This window comes from Crocodylus siamensis, chromosome 5, assembly GCF_052110815.1.
Source record: "Crocodylus siamensis isolate JL-2025a chromosome 5, ASM5211081v1, whole genome shotgun sequence".
In the NCBI taxonomy this organism is placed as follows: Eukaryota; Metazoa; Chordata; order Crocodylia; family Crocodylidae; genus Crocodylus; species Crocodylus siamensis.
Genome location: NC_143399.1, coordinates 12,254,313 through 12,277,996, shown reverse-complemented (window position 1 = coordinate 12,277,996; position 23,684 = coordinate 12,254,313). Strand labels below are relative to the sequence as shown.

The following is a 23,684-nucleotide window of genomic DNA, read 5'->3' as shown; positions in this document are numbered from 1 at the left end:
GTGATTTTTTTCAAATACCTAATTCAAATGTGCATCTGCAGAGATCCTGATGAGACTTGAGTTATCATCTAAATATATCTAATGCAGAAACTATTGATTCAGGTACCAGCTAGCTTGATTATAGCACTTAACTGATTCCTCTGATGATTACCCTTGTTTAAATAACTTATTAGGAGTGAAGCCCTGTTTGCATTCTATTTAGGGCCATTTTTCATGAAAGATGTTTTAAAATGATCCTAGTAATCAGTACCTAGAGGCCTGGATCTGAGATTGGAGCCCCATTTCATTAGGCACTGAGGATACAGGTAATAGGAAGACTTACATGAAGAAATAGTCTCTTCCCCTTTTTATAGGCATAAAAAGAAACTGGAATCTATAGAAAAATGTACAGTATAGTAACACATGCTAGTGAAGAACAGAAATCCAACTTGTACTGTTCTCCTTTCAGGAACTCACTGTGAATGTATCTGTCCCCTGGGATACCGCGGCACTGCCTGTGAAATCACAAAAAGGAAAGGTAAGAGGCATGAAAAAGACGTGTAACCCTGGGCACGACACTACACGTGCCCTCACCTGAATAGAGGGATCCTGGGGTACCTGGTCCCTGCCCAGCCCTGCTGGGAAGCTGCTGCAGTGCCCCCGAGCAGAGAGCCTCCCCTTACAATCAAGCACCCTCGCAGACAATTCTCAAAATATTTACAAGATTTAATTATTTACAACATAACAAGTAACCATTAAATAAACACACTGATATACCAACTAATAAACCCTCAAGAACTTATATATACAGGCTCTCACTCGCACACGGTGTACTGGGGATCCCGTGAACACTGCCCCTGGCGGGGTGTCTCAGGGAGCGGCACGTGGTCTGTGGATGCTCCCTGGTGCTGGTGTCCATCTCTGTGCTCCTGGGGTCTCCAGGCATCAGGCAGTGGCTCCTCCTCTGCAGTCCCTGCAAGACAGCCTTCCCCTGCTTTTGACCCCCTTCCCCGGCTCAGCAGGGAGCAGTGTCTGAGCTGCAGGCTGTAGCAACTCTCCTGTCCCGCACAGCCTCACAGCCCAGCAAACACAGCCCCTCCCTGGGCTTTTCCGGCCCTTGGAGCCCCTCACCCATCAGGGAAAACAGGGCAGTCCCCTGCCCCCCGGCTCTGCTGTGCTCACCCAGCCGGTCACCAGGCTGCAGGCAGGTCTTTCCTGGCTTGGAGTCTGCACACAATCAGCCCCTCTCTGATCCTGCCTCCCCTGGGGAGAGGAACTGGATACTGTATCTCTCCCCTGGCAGCATTTTCTGCCGCTCCACAGGGCTCTCCTAGGGGCTCGCCGAGGGACCACTGTGTTGGGACTCTGTCTCCGGTCTCCAGCCTGTCCCTCAGCCCCACTTTCTCTCTCTCTTGTTCCCCCCTGCAGGAAAACTGCTCCCCATTTTTATCCAAGCCTCTCAGCCAATCCCAGCCCAGAGCCCTTCCCGGGCTTTTGCTAACAGCTCTCTTTCAAAACTTTGCTGGGGTTACGTCAGCCCTCCCACTTCCAACAGGGCTACCTCCAAAAGAGCGTCACTTGTCCGCAGAGCCGACAGCGTCCCCACTGGGACAACCTCTGTCTCTCTGCCGGGCAGCCCTTCCCAGTTGTTCAGGTGGGTCCATTTTTAAAATGCAGCTACAGATGTCTGAAGAAATGTGGACCGTAGAAATCGGCAGTGATGGGACCCTGTGTTTAAACTTATTTAGTCTTCTTCACAAAGCATGAAGAACAGGTGCCTTGTGATTAAAGCGCAGGACTAGAGATCAGAATTCCTGGCGCTTGATCCTGAATCGCTAAAGCGGTAGAAGTTTTGCCACTGAGTAAAGGAAGCCAATCAAGAGCCTCAATCCCTTTTCTGTTCTGCCACGGATGTGCCATCTAGCCTTGGATCAAACCTTTCTGCACCTTGGTTTGGCTCTCTGTGAAAGGGATATGGCTTTAGTATTCCATTGACATCATCATCTCGACTTACTTGTACGCGCACGTAGGTACACATGTGCACACGCATCTACACACTTATTTACCATCCACACTCTTTTGACCGCCTTGTGCAAGTCCACCACTGTGGCCCTTTTCATCTTTTTGAAGTCCCTTCAATTTGACAAGATGCATCTGTTCTTGCGGTGTCCAGAACTGAAGGCAAGTTATAGAGATTTCCCAACAAAGCCCGTTACTTCTACGATCTGAGGTGGGGTGATTTTCTGTGATCATAGGGAGGTGATTTTGTGTCTGCAGCTGCAGCTCCAACCTGCGTAGACTTTTCTTGCAGTCGCATCCTATTATAAACTCATGCTTTATTTGCACAATCTCCTTTTCATATCTCTGCCTCCCAAATTTCTCTCTTCGATGGAGTTAATATGTCACAGACTGCCTCCCCAGGTATAGCACAGCACGGTTTAATCTTTTTCCAGTTAAATCCTGTGTTTTTATTTTCCACCTGTGGTGCTACCGTCTCTAGGACTCTTTGTATTATTTCTCTAGTGTGATGAGTGTTCTGAACTCCTCCCAGTTCAGTATTACCTGTGAATTTAATTATTTTGTTGTTTATTTCTCCAAGATCGTTAATTTAGCTGTTGAATAAGGCTGCTTACACACAAATCCCTTGCCAAGCTGCACAAAATGCCTCCCCATAATTTGATATGTTGCCATTTATCACAGCCCTTTGTTTATGGTCTTTTATCCATTTTTCACTCAGTATAACTGTGCTCCTATCCACGCCAGTTTGTCAGCTAAGATGTCCTGGAGCACAGGTTTAACTTCATAGGTGAATCTAAGTCCACAGAGTCTTAAATTGTCACTTCTGCTCTGTTCTGGTTTGTTTATTGTATATGGTAGAGCAAGAAAGACTCCCTTAGACTCACATCTATTTACTGGAATATAACTTATGTCCCCTCAGTCCCTTATGCATCACTTCTTATTGGCTCACTGCATCTAAGGAGGTTTTATATATCTCACACTGAGAAGAGGTGAAAATTAAAGCAGGCCACTTGATATTTAAACATAAGTGCGCTATCCTCATCTTGGGCTCCTCAAACGTGAGTGACACTATTTTAGGCATCCATTACGCAGATTCATTTAGTCTCAACCAGAGAGGGAAACTGACTGTAAGCAAAAGTGAAAGTAATTGATATCTAGTACGTAGCTGTCCCACAATCATCAGCACCAACTTTCTTTCTTTGCTGGTGGGTGTTTGCAGGCAAGCGTCTCCTCCTCACTTCAAAGTAAAGTGCTCTGGGATAACTGTGCTGTGTGTCTTCAGCTTTGGTTCAGTGAGATGCAGCTTGAACAAACATTATAATGACTGGAATGACCATCTCAAAAGTTTTAATGATGTAAGACAGAGTTGGGCAAAGTCTGGCCCGTGGGCCATATTAGGCCCAGGGTAGACTCCATTTCCCAGAGGCCCCTGCGGGGACGAGTCCTTCTCAATGCCACCACTGGACTCAGCCCTGCTGCCTGGGCACCCTGGCCCATCCACCCTGCACCCAAAGTGGGGGACGGGACCCACACGGGTAGGGTGTGCAGTAGGGGTATGCAAAGCAGACCGTATTCAATTCAGGTTCGGCCTAAATCGGGGACAGTGATTCAAGTCATTGATTCAGATTACTGTCCCTGATTCCATTTGGCTGAATCTGAAAGTGTGATGCTGATTCGGAGAATCAGTGATTCAGACATAGAGGCAGCTTTAAATTTTTTTTGACATACCATGAGGTACCAGGCACAGCTTGTGAATGCTGCAATGCTGGGCTGGATGGAGCGTCCCACAGGAGTGCAGGGGGCTCCCTGCATGCTCAGTGGCGAACCTGGAAGTGCACTAGAAGTACTTCTGGTCCACTTCTGGGTCTGCTGGGGAGCATGCAGTCCCCCCCCCGCCGCACCCTCCTGGATTGTCAATCAGTCAGACCTAGGAGGCACAAGTTGCCGGGGCACGGGGGCCGGGGGTGGCCTGCATGGTCCCCAGTGGACCTGGAAGTGGACCAGAAGTGTTCGGGTCCACTTCCAGGTCTGCTGCTGAGCACGCCGGGGGGCCCCCCAGCCCACTCCTATGGGACGCTCCATGCACCCCAGCATCACAGCACTCACGAGCCACCTGCTACCTAGAGGTATGTAGAAAAATGTTTAAAGCTGTGCCTATGTCTGAATTGCTGAATCTTTCCAAACTGATTTGGAGAGTTCCGATCCAATTTGGAGAAATTAAAAGGTCTCCTGATTCAATTCAGATTTGGAGATTTGGCCACCGAATTGGGCTGAATCTCCGCCAAATCGAATCAGGGACCAAAGCTTTGCACAGCCATAGTGTGCAGCTAGGCAGCTGGGATGGGGCTGCAGCTGGCCGTGAGACAGGCGGGTGGGGCCAGAGAGATCCTGGGATCTTGGGGCAATGACAGTGCAGGGCTGGGGCGGCGCCATGATCCATTGCCCATATGCTCCTGTGATGAAAGCATTTTCCATGGGCGGAGGCACGCAGGGATCACACCCCCAGAGCAGCTCCCTGTCCAGCCACGTGCCCTGTCCGTGTGGCTCCCAGCCGGTCTCCGGGCCCCAGAAGCACGAGGCTAGGGCCGGGCAGAGCCCCAGTTCAGCAGCCCCACACTGTCACGGCCCCACACTCCCAGGGTCTCCACAACGGGGAGCCACAGAGGCAGGAGCTGCTGGGAAATGGAGTCTGGCTGCTGGCTGGATCTGTCATTTTGCCTACCCCTGATCTAGGATGTGTTTGAATATTTGAGGGAGAGGCCTTTGTCTATATTTAAATATGATTTGTGTAAGCAGACGGTACCTTCTTTGAAAAGAAAGTTCTGTTGTGATACCTGTTTCTGTGTTAATGTTTTCTCCAGATGCTGCTGTTAACGGAAACTGGGGCTGTTGGTCCAACTGGTCTGCATGCTCTGCAGGGCAAAAAACAAGAAGACGACAGTGCAACAACCCTGCCCCAGAAAATGGTGGCACGCCATGCTCAGGGCCAGATGCTGAAACTGTTAATTGCTAAAAAAAATTACTAAGTTCAGGCACTAAAAAGACCACCTTGCAAAATTTGTGGGACGATATTAACTGACTTGATCAGCTTCCTCTTTATTACACTTTAAGGGCCTTATTCAATGCACAATGAAGTCAGTGGATGGCCCAGTAGGCTCTGGAACAATAGGAATGGCAGAGGAACCAGAACTAGTATACTTAATGTGTGAGCTCTGGTCTGACATGCTACGCAATTGTCCTTTAGAATTCGACATCCCTAATATTCAGAATTGCTGCATTCTTCTGTTCCAGTGGGTTAATTAAATGAAGCTTTATCTGGTGTGTTATTTGTATGTTTTTTTAAGTCTTAGCATAACATCTTTAAAGGGTTCCTCCAGATAGGAAAGAGTATTTTATCTTGCATGTACAGGAAAGCAGCATGATGTGATTGTTGGGAAGGCAGCTGTGTCATGTTGAACAAAATACAGCAAATTGAAACTTAAATCTCAATCAGAGCAGTAGCATCTAATGTGATATTGGAGGCAGATGTGCCAGGCTAGCCCAGGTTCCCAATTTATTTCATTTAACATAAATTATCTATCCTATTAGAAAATTGTCTTGAAGGAGAGAAAATTGAATTGTGAAGTACTCTTGAATACCCTGGTGACACCAAAGCTTTGCTAAACCATGTAATAATTGCATTCCTATTCATGGGATGAGCTTTCCCCCATGGACTTTTTATAGAAAAAATAAGTTTAGAAGGCAGCTAGAGTGCAATATAAAATGAAATACAGTAAATGAAAATGGTGGATGTCAAAATATTTGGCAAATATACATCACGTGTGGGTATCAAAAGAACTACTGCGTCTAGGGACCAAATCAAAAGTACAACGTCTGAAAAACAAGGTCTTAGGGAATAATGTCATAGCATCTGGGAACTCATGAGCAGGATCCCCTGGGGGGCCAGTCTGATTAGGAAGGGAATCCTGGTTGTGTTTTAATGAAACCTGACTGAGAACATAGGAGCAAACCATCCTGATGCACAGGAAGACTAGCAAGTATGGCAAAAGACCAACTTGGGCTCATAGGGAACTCTTCAGTGAGCTAAAACACAAAAAAGAAGTTTACAAGAAGTGAAAGCTAGACCAAATGACTAGGGAGGAGTATAAAAGTATTGCTTAGGCATTCGAGGATGAAATCAGTAAGGCTGGACTTGATGATCTTCTGAGGTCCCTTCCAGCTCTAATGTCTATGAAAAGGCCAGAGTGCAATTGGACTTGCAATTAGAAAGGGACAGGTAGGGTAACAAGAAGAGTTTCTACAAGCAACAAGAGGAAGATTAGGAAAAGTGGGGGTCCCTTACTGAATGGGGGAGGCAAGCTAATAACAGATGATGCAGAAAAGGCTGAAGTACTCAATGCCTTTTTTACCTTAGTCTTCAAAGGCAAGGTCAGCTCACAGGCTACTGCACTTGGCAGGACAGTTTGAGAACAAGGCGAGCAACCAACAGTGTCAAAATAATAGGTTAGGGGCTCCACTGGATCCCAGGACCTCTCCCGATCACCACAGGGTTCAAAGATAATAGCCAGTAGTTCTGAAATCACATCAGCTGACTCCCTTAGCACCCTTGGGTGCATCATGTTCAGCCCCATAGACTTGTACACATAAAGTGTTGCATCCATGGATTCACTGCATGAAAACACAAAGGCACTCAAAGATGTTTATAGAGCGTCTTTGTCCTTCAGATGGTACTGTGACTTCTTTTTAGTTCACCCCTTCAATTTGCTTTCGAATTGCTTGCACTTTTTTTTCTTGTGTGGCTTTTTCCTTTTTTATTTTCTTGTTTCCTTGCTCCCTGCTTCCACAGGTGCATGGCAAGGCACAGGCATGGGGTGGGTGGGGGGCCTTGGGCCGGGAGGCAGTGCTGGACTGTCATGCTCTCTGGGGGTACCAACCAGGGGCCCAGCTTAATTTGTTTGAAAACCTAGTGCGTGTAAACACAGATGTGATGCTCCAAAATAAACACGTTTAAATTTTATAAACCTATTTAATTTAATGAGGATTAATACCCATGGTGAGGATAGGTGCCCTATGATGAGATAACTGGCTTTGTGGATGTGGAGAGAACACTTGTGATATACCTTGACTTTAGCAGCAAGGCTTTTGTTATGGACTTCCACAACATTCTTGCAAGTGAGCTAAGGATGTAAAGGTTGGATGAACAGACTGTAAGGTAGATGGAAAACTGGCTCAGTGTCTAGATGGCAGCTGGTTTCAAGTGGAGTGCCCCAAGGTTGGTCTTGGGCTGGTGTTGTTCAATATCTTCATCAATGGTCTGGAAGATGGGATGTAGTACACCCTCAGCAAGTTTGTGGATGACACCACGCTATGGGGAGTACAAGACATGCTGGAGGGTAGGGCTAGGATTCAGAGGGACCTTGACAATTTGAAGGATTGAACCACAAGGAATCTCATGAGGTCCGGTAAGAACAAGTGCAAAGTCCTGCACTTAGGATGGAAGAATCTGATGCACCAGTACAGGCTAGGGACTGACCAGCTAAGCAGCAGCTCTGCAGAAAAGGACCTGGGGGTTACAGTGGACAATAAGCTGAATATTAGCCAACAGTATGCCCTTGTTGCCAAGAAGGCTAACGGCATACTGGGCTGCATTAGTAGGAGCGTTACCAGCAGACGGAGGAAATAGATTCTTTCCCTCTATTCAGCACTGGTGAGGCCACATCTGGATTACTGTGTCCAGTTTTGGGCCCCTCGCTACAGACAGGATGTGGACAAGTTGAAAAGAGTCCAGTGGAGGGCAATGAAAATGGTGAGGGGGTTGGGGCATGACTTATATGGAGAGGCTGAACAAGAGAAGACTGAGAGGGGATTTAACAACAGCCTTCAGCTACCTGAAGAGTAAAGAGGATGGAACTAAACTATTCTCAGTGGTAGCAGGTGACAGAATAAGAAGCAATGGTGTCAGGTTGCAGCAAGGGAAGCTTAGGTTGGATATTAGGAAAATGTTTCTCACTAAGAGGGTAGTAAAACATGAACAGACTACCCAGAGAGGTATAACAGGAGTGGTCAATGATTTGGGCTCAAGAGCCACCTAGGGAGTTTTGGTGAGATTTTCCAGGTTGGGTCAGTGCAACATCTCACCAAAACTCCCTATGTGGCCTGGGAGTGGCATCCAGGAGTGAGACGAGTGTGTGGGGCCAGGTCTTGGATCATGGGACAGTGACAGCATGGGGCTAAGGCAAAGCTGCAATCTGTTGCCTGCACGCTGTTGTGACAGGCACCAGTTCTGCGGGAAGGAAAGTGTGGGGAGCAGATACTAGCTCAGCCCCGCCCCCTCCCCAGCCCTGTGCTGTCACTGCCCTGCAAACCTGGGGTCTCCATGGAAACCAGCCAGGACCCATGCAAGCAGGGTGCATGGCTGGGTGGACCGAATGGGGCTGCTGGTGGGCAGGGATCTTCATTCAGGGCTGGGACTGGGATCTTGGGGTGGTGGCAGCATGGGGGCAAGACCTGGGGCAGAGCCACAATCCATTCCCTGCACACCCTTGCCTGCAAAACCTGCACCTGTCACAGGGCTATGCAGGCAGTAGATCACAGCTCTGCCCTGCCACTGCCCCATGATCCCGTCCCATGATCCCAGCCTTGCCTGCCTGTCTCACTCTTGGACATTGCTCCCTGCCTGCCCATGGCCCCATCCTATCCACCCAGCCATGTGCCCTACCTGCACAGGACCTGCAGGTAGGGCACATGGTGGTGGGTGTGGGGCAGGTGGGTGGGCCGGGATGACTGGCCAGCAGGGCTGGGTCCGGCAACAGCTGCCAGATGGAGCCACCACCACCAGAACTGTCAGGAAACAAGTCCAACCACCGCAACACCCCAGCCCTGCCTTGTTCCTGGGGCAGCAGGACCCGCTGCATGCAACCACAGCCCAGGCTGCCCCTCAGGCCTGGGCCGGGTGGGACCAAGGAACGCACCACAGGCCAGACAAAATCCTTGCCAAGCTGGGTCCAGCCTGCAGGCTGTATTTTACCCATTGCTGTTGTAGAATTTCCATCCTTGGAGGTTTTTAAGACCTGGCTAGATCAGGGGTTGTCAACCGGGGGTATGCATACCCCTATGGGTATTTTGAAAGGTCTTTAGGGGTATGCACAGGTAGGTGGGCAGGGATTGAGCATGCCTGGGGCATGGTGGTGGCGTCTCCCCGGTGCATTCGCCTCTTACCCAGAGGAGACGGGGGGATACACCAGGCACCACCACCCTACCCATGGCAGATTGTGGCACCTCTCCACCCCCCACCCAAGCTTGCTTTCCTGGTTGGCCACCACCCTCAGTCAATAGCCAGTGGTGGATGGCAGTGATGGCCGCAGTGTGTGAGCTCTCCCCCCATTCGGCCCCCGCCCCCGTGCTGCTGCAACATGCCCTGGGAGGGCATGGGGTGTGTGAGCCCCTGGATCTGCTCATGGGGTGGCATGGGGCAGGCTGGGGCTGTGGCCAGGGCCGTGCTGGGCTGTTCCCAGTGCAGGGCCTGGACCGTGCTGTGCTCAAGGCAGACAGCAGTGATACTGGGAGGGGGAGTTGGAGGGGTACGGTGAATTCTGGAGTGACTGCAGCCCCTCCTGTAGCCCTTTCTCAGTGCTGCTGCCACCTGCCCCAAGCACAGCCCGGCTCAACCCCTGGCAGAAAGAGCCCAGCACTTCCCCAGCCCCAGCCCGCCCTGTGCGCAGATCAGGGGGCACGCCCCCCACATGCCCTCCCAGGGTACGCACAGCTCAATCCCAGGCTCTGCTCAGGTGTGCTGTGCCTGACCTTGCCCCTGCCCCACTTCCTCCCTCACTGCGGGTACCTATAGGAGCAGGGCTATGGGGGGGGGGGGGCTGCAGCCACTTCAGAATTTGCCATAGTCCCCCTAACCCACCTCCCAGTGCTGTCACTACCTGCCCTGAGCACAGTCCAGCCCAACCCCTGCCAGAAAGAGCCCAGTGCCACCCTGAGCATAGGCCACAGCTTGCCCTGAGCCACACAGATGGGGGGGCACCCCCCCAAGCCCTTCCAGGGATGTATGTTGTAGCAATAGTTGTGCCGCCCCAACTGGGCAGCTCCTGCCCCAGCCCCATTCCCTCTCCCCACCATTGGGGCAGCCCAGCCCGCCCCACCCAGCATGCATTTCCAGGGGCAAATGCCCCCCATTCCCTCCCAAGGTGCATGCAGCAGCAGGAGCCTCCACTCCCTCCCTGCACCCCCCACCCCCGGACAAGTCACTCGCAGCTCCATCCCACACCCCACCCTGCTCTAGCTGTGCAGCACCTGCCCCAGCCCCAGTCCCTCCCGCACCATGGGGGCCTCAGTCTGCCCCCCATCTCTTAAAAGCAAGAAGAAAATATAAGGGGGTAAAGGAGCTGAAACTTTGAGTTAGAAAGTTTGAAAAGACCTATTTAAAAAGGTTGAAAACCCCTGGGTTAGATAAAACCTTGACTGGGATGGTCTATTTGGGGATGGTCCTGATTTGAGCAAGGGGTTGGACCAGATGACCTCCTGAGATCCTTTCCAACCCTATTTTTTTATGATTCTGTGATCTGCTAGTCAGCACCCTGCTCTGCACTCCCCCAAAAATCCCAGTGTCCTGGGGCAGCAGACACTAGGGATATAAAGAAATAAATTTACATAGTTGTGAGAGTGCAATTCACTTCCCAAATGCCTCGCGTTTCAATAGGGCTCCTGCTAATCCAGTCAGGTCCAATATTTGAAATACAAAGTGGCTTTGCTCTCAAACAAGCTAAAGCAATATGCATTCTCTTCATGCATTTCTAATGTGCCTATTATTAATAGACTTTTTAAGTCTCATATCAAATTCCATCTGAAATAACCCAAACCTTGTTCTGGAATTAGCCAGTAACCTGAGCAGGATTGTTCTGGTTTGGCTCTGAAACTTCTTAAGTGGTAACTTTTGCAAAGATATTTGTCAATGAGGGGAAGTTCAACATATGAAATGTAGCCATGTTAGTGTTCCAACTATAGTGACTATGCAAATGTGCATTTGTTTTCCCAAAATATTACAACTTATGCAACATTTGCAGGTCAAATATTCCTTCTGAGGTTTTGCTGCTCCTGAAGATAATGCATTCATATCATCGGTTGCTCTCCTACTCGATGTTCTCTTTCTGCAATCCCATTAAAAAGAACCCAGGCTCACCGACATTTCAAACAATGGAAGGCGCAGTTGGTTTTAAGCCGCATGCCGCCTACACACTTATGGACAAAGCCTTTGTGACAGCTTTGAGAAAGGAAAAGCGTGTTGCATATGTAAAAGCAGAAAGCTCTGTTCTCCTAATGGGATGTGCAATTGAGCTGCCAACACAAAACGCTTCTGTTTTACACTGTAACTGTTATTGCTTCTGTGTGCTGGGATTTTGCCAGGAGGTTCAAGACAGGTCAAAGGAGGCCCAGCCTAAGCTAAATGTATTTTTTACCAGTACATTTCATAGATTTCATAGACATTAGGGCTGGAAGGGACCGCGGAAGATCACTGAGTCCAGCACCCTGCCCCAGGGGGAGGAAGTCAGCTGGGGTCATAAGATCCAAGAAAGAAAAACATCTAGGTTTCTCTTGAAGGCGTTCAAAGTTGGTGCTTGAACCACCTCTAGCAGCAGGCCATTCCAGACCTTGGGGGCTCAGACAGTAAAGAAATTCTTCTTTACGTCCAGCCTGAAATGGTCTTGCAGGAGTTTATAACTGTTTGACCTTGTTATCCCTTGGGGTGCTCTGGTGAACAAACATTCCCCCAGGTCCTGGTGAACACCCCTTATAAACTTATAGGTGGCCATCAGGTTGCCCCTGAGTCTGCACTTTTCCATGCTGAAAAGTCCCATGGCTCTCAGCCTCTCGTTGTAAGGTCTGTTTTCCTGACCTCTGATTATGCGAGTGGCTCTCCATAGTCCTACTCAGCGTAGCACTGCCGAGCCTATAGAAATGCTGCAAGTTTTTCCTCCCAAAATGGAGAACCTTGCATTTTTCAGTGTTAAACACCATCAGGTTCTCATCTGCCCACTTCATGAGCCTGTCCAGGTCAGCCTGGATTACCCCGCTGTCCTCAGGTGTGGATGCTTTACGCCAAAGTTTGGTGTCATTGGTGAACTTGGTCAGTCCACTTCTGACTCTAATATCCACATCATTAATGAAGAGGTTGAACAAAATAGGTCTAAGAACAGAGCCTTGAGGGACTCCACTGGTCACAGGGCACCTTGATGATTGACTTCTGTCAACTACCACCCTCTGGGTCCGACCCTGGAGCCAATTCCCCAGCCAGTGGATCATGGTGGACCCGAGGCCACAGTTGGCCAATTTTCCCAAAAGGTGATCATGGAATACCTGATTGAAGGCTTTTTTAAAGTCGAGCGGTGTAGGTGGTAGCCATGTTGGCCTAAGGACATAGGCAGGAAAGGTTCTTTGTGTGACTCTGATATCTTTTATTAGACCAACTTAAATAGCTGGAAAACAATTATTAAGCAAGGTTTTGGGTTCAAAAACCCTTCGTCAGGCTGAGGAAGTTTCGGTAGTTGGTGTGTGATCTTCCTGGATGGAATGAAAAGTAAAGAAACCAGAGGCTGGGCATACAAGACAGGCAGTCAGTGAAAATGTAGATTGAGGAGTCAATGAGTGAAAGACAGGCGGGGGGAGGGAAGAGAGCAAAGGGGAATGAATAGTGAAGAGATACTTAGGGAGTCAGATGTCAGGCAGGTTGTAATGTGTCATAAATCCAATGTCTATATTTAGTCCATGATTTATATTTAGTCTATATTTAGTGCATGTCTATATTTGGTTCCCCAGCCACGAAACAGCCATCAAAGGAACAACACCAACAGCTTACAACCTTCCAACACTTGATAAAACTGAAAGCAGCAACCAACCCACAAATATTATCAATCTCTCCACACACACGCTTACCAAAACTGAAAAATCTGTCCTTTCTAAAGGCCTAAATTTCTGTCCAGAAAAATACCCTAATAAAATACTTCAAAGTGGAGAACTAGAAGAATTCTTCCAACGCCTCTGCCTCAAGGAATATTTCTATGACCAAACTGAACCCACTCCCAACAACAACTCATCCTCTGACAACATTCAGGAAAAGATCAATGCCAAAACCCCTCAAAAAATCAGATTGGACACCTAACAGTGGGCGAAACCCTAACCTCAACTCCTACATTGACTCCAGGGAAAGAATGAACAATGAGATAATCAGCAACACACACCACCATAATAACCTCTCTCTACCAGAGAAAAAGGCCATAGAATCTCTAAGATCTAACCACCAAATAGTAATAAAACCAGCAGATAAAGGAGGAGCCATAGTCATCCTAAATCGTGAAGACTACATAACGGAAGCCAACAGACATCGCTCTGACACCACCTACTACAAAGAACTACAAGAAGATCCTACTCCCCTTTGCACCGAGAAACTCAACAATACCATCAAATCATTTCCAGCAAGACTACAAGAAAAACTGCAGACCTTGACCCCCGCCACTACCTAACCCAGGGACTTTTTACATGCTCCCTAAAATCCACAAACAAGGGAACTCTGGCAGACCAATCATATCCAACCATGGGACCCTAACTGAGGAAATACCAGGTTTCTTTGAATCAATCCTAAAATCGCTTGTCACCCACAGAGCAAGTTTTGTATAAGACACTACAGACTTTTTATGGAAACTTAAAAACATAAACCACCTTCCCCGCAACACCCTCCTAGCCACCTTGGATGTTACCAGCCTCTATACCAGCATCCCGCACCAGGACAGCATCCAAGCCGTCTTACATATCTACAGGAACAAGATTACAACTCCAAATACAGACCCAAAGATATTACTGACCTTATACACTTTATCCTCACACACAACAATTTCACTTTTAATAATCAGCACTTCCTCAAGATGATGGGAACAGCTGTGGGTACCAAAATGGCCCCATAGTATGCCAACCTTTTTATAAGCCACCTGGAAGAAGATTTCCTCAAGAACTGCACCATCAAACCCTTGTTATACTTAAGAAATATCGATGACATCTTCATCATTTGGACTGAAAACGTGCAATCTCTGATTGAGGTCCATCAGAAATTCAACAGTCACCATCCCTCCATCCAACTTTAGAACTCTAGAATACTCCAGCACCAACATCTCCTTTTTAGACACGATGATGAGTATCCAGAATGATGAAATACAGACCATGTTATACAAGAAACCCACAGACCAACATACATATCTGCACAGAACCAGCGATCACCCTAAACACACCAAAAAAGCTGTGATATACAGCCAAGCCCCCAGATACCACCGAATTTGCACTGAGGAGAACACCCAGGATTACCACCTCACCAATCTTAAAACGGCTTTCACCCAACAAGCACACTCCTCCAGAGAGAGAAATCGCACATTTGAAAGAGCCACCCGCATACCACACGAAGAACTGCTGCAGTACAGAAGAAAAACCCCCACAAATGGCACACCGCTGGTTATGACATATCACCCCTCCCTCAAACCTATATGGAAAATCCTCAAACAAGGGCAACCCATACTAGAAAGACACCCTACGCTTAAAAAGATCTTCCCAGAGCCACCCATCCTAGCCTTCAAACAAGCACTGAACCTCACTAGCCTCATCTCCAGAAGCAAATTTCCTCAAGTCGAGAACACACCAAACTGGTCCAGCCCATGCCATGGTAAGAAATGCAAAACCTGCCAACACATCTCCACCACCCCCACAATTACTACGCCCCACAACAGAGCCATCAGCATTCCCAGATCTTACAGCTGCACCTCCAGAAATGTGATACATCTCATCCAATGCACCAAATGCCCTGATGGAAAATATGTAGGAGAGACCAAACAACAACTGCGCACCAGAATGAATGCGTACCAGACATCTATCAAAGACAGGAATACCCAATTACCAGTGGAGGCACATTTCTCACAAGAAAACCACTCTCTCTCCAATCTCTGAGTTCTGATCTTCAAAGGAAACTTATAAAACACTTCCCAGAGATGAGCCCATGAACTCCACTTCATCAACCTCCTGGACACTAAAAATCATGGACTAAATATAGACATTGGCTTTATGACACATTATAACCTGCCTGACATCTGACTCCTTAGTTATCTCTCCGCTATTCATCCCCCTTCTCTCTCTTCCCGCCCACCCCGTCTCTCACCCATTGACTCCTCAATCTACATTTTCACTGACTGCCTGTCTTGTATGCAGCCCAGCCCAGCCTCTGGCTTCTTTACTTTTCATTCCATCCAGGAAGAGCACACACCAACTGCTGAAACTTCCTTAGCCTGACCAAGGGCTTTTGAACCCGAATGCTTGCTTACTAATTGTTTTCCAACTATTTAAGTTGGTCTAATAAAAGATATCAGATTCACGCAAAGAACCTTATCTTTTTAAAGTCGAGATATCTCTTCCCCCTTGTCCAGGTGATAAGTGACCTGGTCATAAAAGAAAATAAGATTGCTCAACCATGACCTACCTGCAACAAACCCATGCTGGCTGTCCTTCAGGGCGTTGCCATCAGCCAGTCGTTAAGGATGGCCTCCTTAATGATTTTTTCTGAGACGTTCCCCAGGATAGAGGTCAGGCTGATGGGCCTGTAGTTTGCGGGTTCCACTTCCCTCCCTTTCTTGAAGATAGGCACCACATTGGCTTTCTTCCAATCATTGAGCACTTCACCAGAGCATCAGGCGCTCTCAGATATCCATACCAGGGGTTGAGCTATAATGCTACCCAGGTCCTTGAGTACTCTGGGGTGTAAATTGTCAGGGCCAGCTGACTTGAAGGTGTCCAGCCTCTCAAGCTGGTCCTTCACAAGGTCAGCATTGATGGAGGGCAAGAAACCACCCTCGCTTAGACATCCTTGTCCCGTAATGGACAGGGGCATCCCATGGGACTTGTGAAAGACTGACACAAAGTACCCGTTTAGCAAGTTGGCTTTTTTCTGGGCATCAGTCATCAGTTCTCTCTTTTGGTTTAGCAGGGGTCCAATGTTGCCCTTGCTTTTCCTCCGGCTCCCCACGTATCTAAAAAAGGACTTTTTATTGTCCTTGATACTTGTGGCCAGTTGGAGTTCCATCACAGCCTTGGCTTTCCTGGTTTGCTCCCTGCAGGTCCGGACCAGTGCAGAGTATTCCTCCTCGGAGGTGGAACCCATCCTCCATCCTTTGTAGATCTGTCTTTTTAGATGCAAGAGGACCAACAGTTCCCTGGAGAGCCAAGGGGAATGCTATGCCCTCTGAGATGGAATAACCTTAGCTTGTGCATCTAGGATTGCTCCCTTGGGGAGCAACCACTCTTCCTGGACTCCCCTCCCTGAGCCTCCTGAGCTTGTCAAAGTCAGCCCTCCTGAAGTCAAGGATTTCTGTACTGCTGACTGACTTGACAGCTTTTCGGCAGATGGTGAAGGTGATCAGCTCGTGGTTGCTGTCACCCAGCTTCCATTTGATCATTAGGTCGCTGATTAGGTTGTCCTTGGTTGCCAGTACCAGGTCAAGCAGCACTTTGCCTCTTGTTGGCCCATAGACTTCTTGAGTCAGATAGAGCCCAACCATGCATGTGAGGAAGCTTTGCGACCACTCAGATTTGGCTGAGCACTCTTCCCATGAGATGTCCAGGTAGTTGAAGTCCCCCATGACAATCGTGGACTGGGAGCATGCAGCCTCAGCCAATTCCCTGGTGATCTCCTGGTCAAGGTCTTGACCCTGGGTAGGGTGTCTGTAGTAGGCTCCCACCATTGTATCTCCTGTGCCATGTTCCCCATGGATTTTTAACCCAGAGGGTCTTTAGTCATCCACCTTGGGTGCCAATTTCAGCTTATAGGGATGTGTAGTTCTCCTTGACATAGGGAGCTACAACTCCACCTCTTTTGTCCACTTGATCGCTCCTGTACAGGGTATAGCTAGCTGTACCTGTGATCCAGTCATGGGTGGAGTCCCACCAGGTCTCCGTTATCCCTATGGTATCATAATTATTTGTGTTGAGCAGGAGGACAAGTTCCTCCTGTTTATTCCCCAAGCTCCTGGCATTGGTGTACAGGCATGCAAGTGTCCCCTTGGGGGCCCTTGCCTTGCCTGCATCTTGCTCTAGGGCTGAGGCAGGGGTAGGCTCCCTTAAATGCCTTGGCCTGCTGGCTTTGCAAGGGTTGCTTAGCAGGCCAGCAGTGGTGGTAGTCCCCCCGTCCCCCGGTGGGGCTTAGTTTAAAGCCCAGTGGAGCAGATCAGCCAGCCTGGCTGAGAAGAGTCTCCTCCCCAGTGGAGAGAGGTGGAGGCCATCTCTTCCCAGCAGCTCGCTGCCTCTCTTGCCAAAGAGCAGGCTGTGGTCATGGAAGCCGAAGCCTTCCCGATGACACTAGTGCTGGAGCCTTCGGTTCTCTACCTGTATCCTCCTCTCCCCCCTCAGCCCGTAGCCCGAACTGGAAGGATCGAGGAAAACACCACCTGCACTCCCAGCCCCTTAAGCCCCGCTCCCAAATCCCTGTCGTGCCTCATGACCCGGCTGGGAGGGTTCCGAGCTGTGTCATCGGTGCCCACGTGGATGAGAAGCATGGGGTAGGGGTCAGTGGGCTGAAGGAGTTTAGGGATCTTCTCTGCAATTTAAAAAGATACAAGCATGACTGCAATAGCCTAATTAGAAGTGGGCAAGCAGGGCACCACTCCCAGATGCCAACTTTGGAGGGGTGTCAAAATTGCCCCCACTCCCATGAAGTCTGTATCTCAGCAGCAAGAGTAGCTCTTGTACTGGCAGCCAGGTGCCCAGGCACCCTGCTCATGCTGTAAGAGCCATGGCTGGGGCAGACAGACCATGTTGTGGCAATAGCAGCAGCAGCCAGGGGCTGCTTTTTAGTCTGTGGCATAGGTCAGACCTCCTAACCTGGCTCCCCCTGGCACTCTCCCCACCTGTGTTGCCCTCCTCCCCGCACTCCCTGCCTCTGCCTGCTGCAGGGTTTACCCAGGGCACAACCTTGCTTGTTCCACCTCTGGCAGTTAGAAATGGGACTCAAATTGACCAGCATGGCTGGTTTGTCAGTACCCATGCAAGCTTACTATCCTGCACCTGAATTATCCATTCCTCTGAACAGGCAGAGGTGTTAATAGACAAGGACCCCTGCTCTGAAGCGTGGGAAGAAGGCAGAGCAGGAGATCACAGCACATCCATCAGCAACACTTGAAGTCACCAATATACTGACCTGCCCTTTAATAATCCCCTCAACACAAGGCAGAGTTTTGAGTGAAATAGGCCTTGTGTTTGCATTTTTGCTTTTATTTGGGGGTTGGGAGGGTTTGGAGGGAAAGAAGGAAAAAGGGATATTTTTATTTAAGCATAATTCATGTTGGAGGTTCATTTGTGAACCTGTGAGCCTTGAAAACCTTTAAGGACAGAACTTTATCTTGTCCTTGTGATTTTGAGCTTGACTTAACTAACTGATGATTTATTATGATCTGGGGTAATAAAAGTACTAATGCTGAAGCTTTTATTGCTTCATTTTGCTACATATTAAATTTTGCTATAGTCTTTTACTGGTATTTCTAATGCCTGTGGAAATTTGGATTAATATCTCATATATGCAAACATGAGAGCACTGTAGTGAGAAATCCAAATGTATACAGTGTGTGCTCGTGGCCCATATCTATTCTACTCCTCTAGTCCTTTTCCTTAATTTTTACATTTTTGTGGTTTAGGTGTCTTGCATCCCAGGTATCCATGATATCAAACCAGAGTAATTGAGAACCAGCTCGTTACTCTTGACTACATCTAATCTGTCCTGAGAAATGGGCTCAAGAGCATAATAATCCAATATATCAAGTGCTTATTTCCCACAACAGCCTTCCCAGCAACCCACGTAGATATTTCCTTTATTAAAACCAGAGGGTCAGATTTTCATGGATTTCTCAGCCCAGCTCCACACTGGCAGGCACAATCTTGGCACGTGCAAAAACTGGGGCTTTAGTCACCTGAAAGGCAGCCATGCCCCCTGACTTATCAGCTAATTTCCATCAGAAAGTGCCCCTTTAAATCTACGTGCAAAAATAGAGGCTGCTGCTCTCAGTGTAGAGGACACTTCTGCCTCCTCCCTCTTTGAGGCCACCAAACAAACGTGGCTTCTACTAGATCCCGTCAGTGCTGAACCTAACCAAAGGGGTTAGTAAAATTTTTACTCCTAGCTTCTCATAACACCTTGTGGAATGAACATATCAGCCTGCTCTCCAACCTGCATCCCCTTGCTACCGCTTTCATAGCATGGAAGTCTGCATCGCCTTCGTTTGTTAGAGAGCTGCATAGATACCTGCGCATGTATCCTGCCTGCCTGGCATGTATTATAGGCATGGCCTGCTGGTCTGAGGATGAGATTTGGAATCCCTGGGTGCATCTACATCAGGTTTTTGCTGCAAAGTAGACTAACTAGCTCCACAGTATACATTGCACATCTACATGTGCACCCCCATTAGGCTGGAGTAAACTAATTAATTCTGCAGCAGGATAGTACTTGTTTTTTTCTCTGCAGCAATGCATGTATAGACGCTGATGGGGCTGCCTGGAGCACGAGGGTGCTTCAGTATGGGGGCTGCCTGCTGGCTAGCCCTGTGCTGGAGCAGCCTTGTGCTGCAGCCAGCCCTGCGCTGGCAGGAAGACCTCGGGGGCCTGCTGCTGGCCAGGGCTGCTCCATCCCAGTTCAATGTGCAGCAGTCCTAGGCACACATTCAATTGGTGCATCCAGGAGCAATAAACTTGCCTAAGTAGGGACCTTGCTGCACCTCCCAGCCACACAGGAAGTGGACATGTTTATCCAGCTAGCCTGAGTTTATTGCTTTGCATTAATTGCACATGTATCTACATGTGCAGTTAATGTAGAACTCAGTGCCCCCTGAGTTTTAATCCCACCCCTGTAGCCTTATATGAGTAATGTCTCTGGGCTTCAGCTCCAGCCTGGCAGGAGCTGAAACAGGCCAACCTGGCTGGGTTGACTGGCCAAATGGGCTCAGGCTAGCTGGATAAAACTTGTCCACCTCCTGCATGGCTGGGAAGTGCAACAAGGTCCTTACTTAGGCTGTTTCTGAACTCCAAGTCTTTGCCTCTAACCATGAGGACATCCGGTCTTTTGCTAGGTGCCCAGCAGAATTGCCGTAACGCTGGCCAAATTATACTGCCGACATTGTGTAGTACAGTTGCATTTTAACCTTGTCCCATTTGGAAAACTCCAGTGCAAATAAAAAGATTTCTCTTCATCTTCCTCATTTGTGATGTAGATTGCAGGGCCCAACTGTTCAGCAAATTCTACAACATGCAGCAAAACCTCTCAGCTCCCCTGCTGAGGATTTAGAGTGTAATTTCTTTTATAGGGCCAGCTTATTTGCTTATGCACATCATTAATGCATTGTACACAAGAAGGAAGGCAGCAATTTTAGAGCAGTTAGTGTTGGGGATTCTGGATTGCTGTAAAACCCCAGCCTCAAAGGGGCTTAGTCAGGTAGTCAGCGTGGCATTGACCTCCAGGTAGAAAACAGATCTCTGTTTCAAGCTCTGCCATTATCTGCTGTTCTGTTACCCAGTTATCTTGAGTCTGCACCTTGCAACCTAAGGTGTATTGTCATCAATCATTTGCTATTTTCTGTTGTGTACTGGTTCCTCTCTGCCCTTCCTTTGTTAATAAACCAGTTTGCCTATATCCATAAAAACACTGGATTGTTATACAGTTTATCCAGAGCACCATACATCCATCATGTACTTATAAGAGAGATAAACAAGGTCTCCCAGGAAATATCCCAGAAGAAATATATAGGATAAATAGCTACATCAACTGTATGTCAGCGTGCATGCGGGCAAAATTCATCCATTAGAAGCAGACTAGAGCTGCACTGGTTTAATGTACAGCCAAAGCTTTTATTTTAGGCAAGCAACTGACTTTTTAAAATCTCATTTGATGCACCTCATGGGCTGAGCACTTCAGCGCGAGCCATATTAGTTTCTTGGACTATCACTGGAAATGTGTAATTGCTCGTAATCTTCTATAGACCTTACGGGCAGGTTCTCTCTTCTCCACGCTTCAGCTTCGTTGCTCCGACTTCTGAGTTTTAGCACTGAGCGTATCTGAGCCCCAGATGAAAGGGGGAGAACTGGAGTACGGGGAGAGGGGTATTTTTCTCTTGGACTTTTGAACAAAGCCTCGGTGTTTGTATTTTGCTGTCATTTGTTGCGAGGCGAATGACAAACACTTTCTCCAGTGTGTTGCCTTGTCTTGATCACCAGACTGAAATATTGCAGCATTCAGAGCGGATAAAGGAAAACTCAGGTTGAATTCCCAGTTCCTGTTTCAGGAGTTTGCCCTCCTTTAAGGGGTTTGCCCTTGTTTATTCCTGTTGCCTAGATACCCACTTGGTGGGTTTTATCGCACTTTCCATTCCTTTGATCACTTGTCATTGTTCCTGTTTTGTATTTCCCAACCCTGTGATTTGTTCTTCTTCAATGTGGTTAGAAAGACGGGGCAAATGGTCTCTTTTTTCTTTAATGTATCAAGTCCCTTCGGTTCATTCTTCCCCTCGTCCAAATGGTCCACACTTGCCGCCTTCTATCTAAAATCTGTTTCATACTAGTTCCCCTTCCATCATTTTATTCAGCCATAAAAGGCCAGGGTAAAGAGAACAGCAAAGCACTAAATGAATCAGTGGTGGAAGTGCATTGCACTATATTTTCCCACCAAATTTGCCATTTTCCTGTTAGTTATCATACTGTAGGGAAGGCTATTCAAATAAAAAGCCTGAGTATGACAGCCCTGTTCATGGGCTGATCCCTGCCATCAGGCAGTTTTCAATGGGGCTCTTCAGGGGTTGCATGTCCTGCCACAGCAGGGTCAAGTGCTCTTTGTGTTTGGGTACAACAATGACAAAAAGTTGCCAAATCCTGAATTATCAACCATTTGCCAGCATTGTGGAGTTATTTATCATTTCCATAGAAGACTACCATCTGGATGTTCCTTCCTAGAAAAGAAATTGCTTCTAGCTTTTGCTGGTGGAAGCTATTTGGGGAAGTGGGGGATCAAGGAGAAAGTGAAATGAATATTTGTCTTTCTGCCAAACTTACCAAAAAAATGATGTGGACAGATTTTTGGCTATCCTAAGTCAGCCAAGTCATTGGAGCTATGCTGATTTACACCCTTTAAGCATGTGGGCCTAACTCAATAGTGGCACGTTGTTGGAAGAAAAATGAGCGTGTTTTAAGAAAACAGCAATAACAAAACAATTTCTTTCCCTAGATGATGACCCCATTTCTCTCCCTCCTTCTCATTCAAAGATGTAAAGAAGTATCCCGGGCTGTACTTCTTATTTTGTATAAGACCAGACTTGCTCTCATGGCCTTTTTCTTCTTTCTTTTACCGAAGAGCACAAGAAAACTCGGTGCCATTCACTTTCCCCCCCACCCTGGGTTTTTGCAGCAGTTCATTACGAATGCAGAGCTGTGGGCTCTCGCTGCAGTCTTTGGACGCAGTTCAATACTGTACGTATTCTTGTGCTAAGATTTACGTCTTACGTTCAAAAAAGAGGTCTTAAATCAACAAGCCTGTTAACATCTTCTCCAACTCTGGGCGCCTTGGAGATAAAATGCCACTGTTCTAATAGTGGATTCATCACTAATCTTAAAGAGAAATGGTCTCATTTGTGCAGGAAGGTCCTCTGAAGAACAGTTTCATTTGCCTCCATGTTTTAAAATTTCTCATCAGTTTTTACTAATAGTTCATCAGATAACTTTAGCATCCTTGGTCCTATTGAAATCACCGTTTGCCTTCCCTGGAAACAGGAACTGGCCCACTATGCTGTGCTTGAAGTTCTGACATTGGCAGTCTACTAGATCCTCGTTGTCTGTTTTACAGTGATAGAAGTGAGATAATGAATGTGCCAAAACAATACATGTACATGTGCAAAAACCACAAGCATTTAATTTGTTTTCCAGAGGCAAATACAAAAAACCTTTGGTTAGCGCAGCTTACTATGCAAACAGTTATGCATAAAGAAGTATGCTTTATGACTTGTCATAACCTCATTGCTATTCAGTAAACCCATGGGTCCTGATTCTCCTACTGTGTCATCCCAAGTTGAGGGTAAAATGAATGTTATCGCATTAAAATGGCCCGTGCGTATTTTGGTGCATACTGAATTTAGACTGTGAAGCTTATTGAACAATGATTGGGTTTTATTGGGTGTGAATCTGCATCTTTGTAAATGCAGTAGTTCAAAACTGTTTATCACTGGTGTAATTCCACCGAGCAGAGTTATGCCAAGGGTATTAATAGCCCAATTCAGATCTCCTATACAAAACACTATCAACCATCTACTTGCATTAAGCAGTTTCATTACTTATTCCAGTCCTAGCCAGCTATTAGCATGCCTTTGTCTCCAAATTCCTTCCAGCACACCATATCCCACCGTTTTGTGGAGCTGGGTTATTACATTGCCTTGTACGTGTCTTTGTTCCAGACTGGCAGGGAGTCCAGGGTGACCAGCAGCTCCATCTACCATTTGTCTTGCTGCCTGTAAAAATGATTTTTTTAAAAATGCATTAGATTATAACAATTTTATTATTCATTTCAATAGAAAGCTAAGTTTTAGTACAGTGGCAAGCTGCACTTAAAAGCTGGAGCAGTCAGCTGCAGTTTC

General features: G+C 47.6%; 2 protein-coding genes and 1 pseudogene across 2 annotated transcripts in view; 2 read left to right on the top strand and 1 right to left on the bottom strand.

The window, feature by feature from the left end:
* C8B (complement C8 beta chain) overlaps positions 1-5,319 on the top strand; it is a 32,017-nt gene extending 26,698 nt beyond the window's left edge. The window contains exons 11-12 of the mRNA XM_090048850.1: positions 449-517; positions 4,860-5,319. Coding sequence (XP_089904976.1) covers positions 449-517; positions 4,860-5,011 — 221 coding nt within the window. The 3' untranslated portion in view covers positions 5,012-5,319. The remainder of the gene's footprint in view (positions 1-448; positions 518-4,859) is intronic.
* An 8,862-nt stretch (positions 5,320-14,181) lies between these two features.
* On the top strand, positions 14,182-15,015 carry LOC149863509 (uncharacterized; annotated as a pseudogene).
* Positions 15,016-20,892: 5,877 nt separating this feature from the next.
* Positions 20,893-23,684, bottom strand: part of C8A (complement C8 alpha chain) — a 39,599-nt gene continuing 36,807 nt past the window's right edge. Inside the window, exon 11 of the mRNA XM_090048978.1 lies at positions 20,893-23,558. Within this exon, the coding sequence (XP_089905104.1) occupies positions 23,407-23,558 (152 nt within the window). The 3' untranslated portion in view covers positions 20,893-23,406. The remainder of the gene's footprint in view (positions 23,559-23,684) is intronic.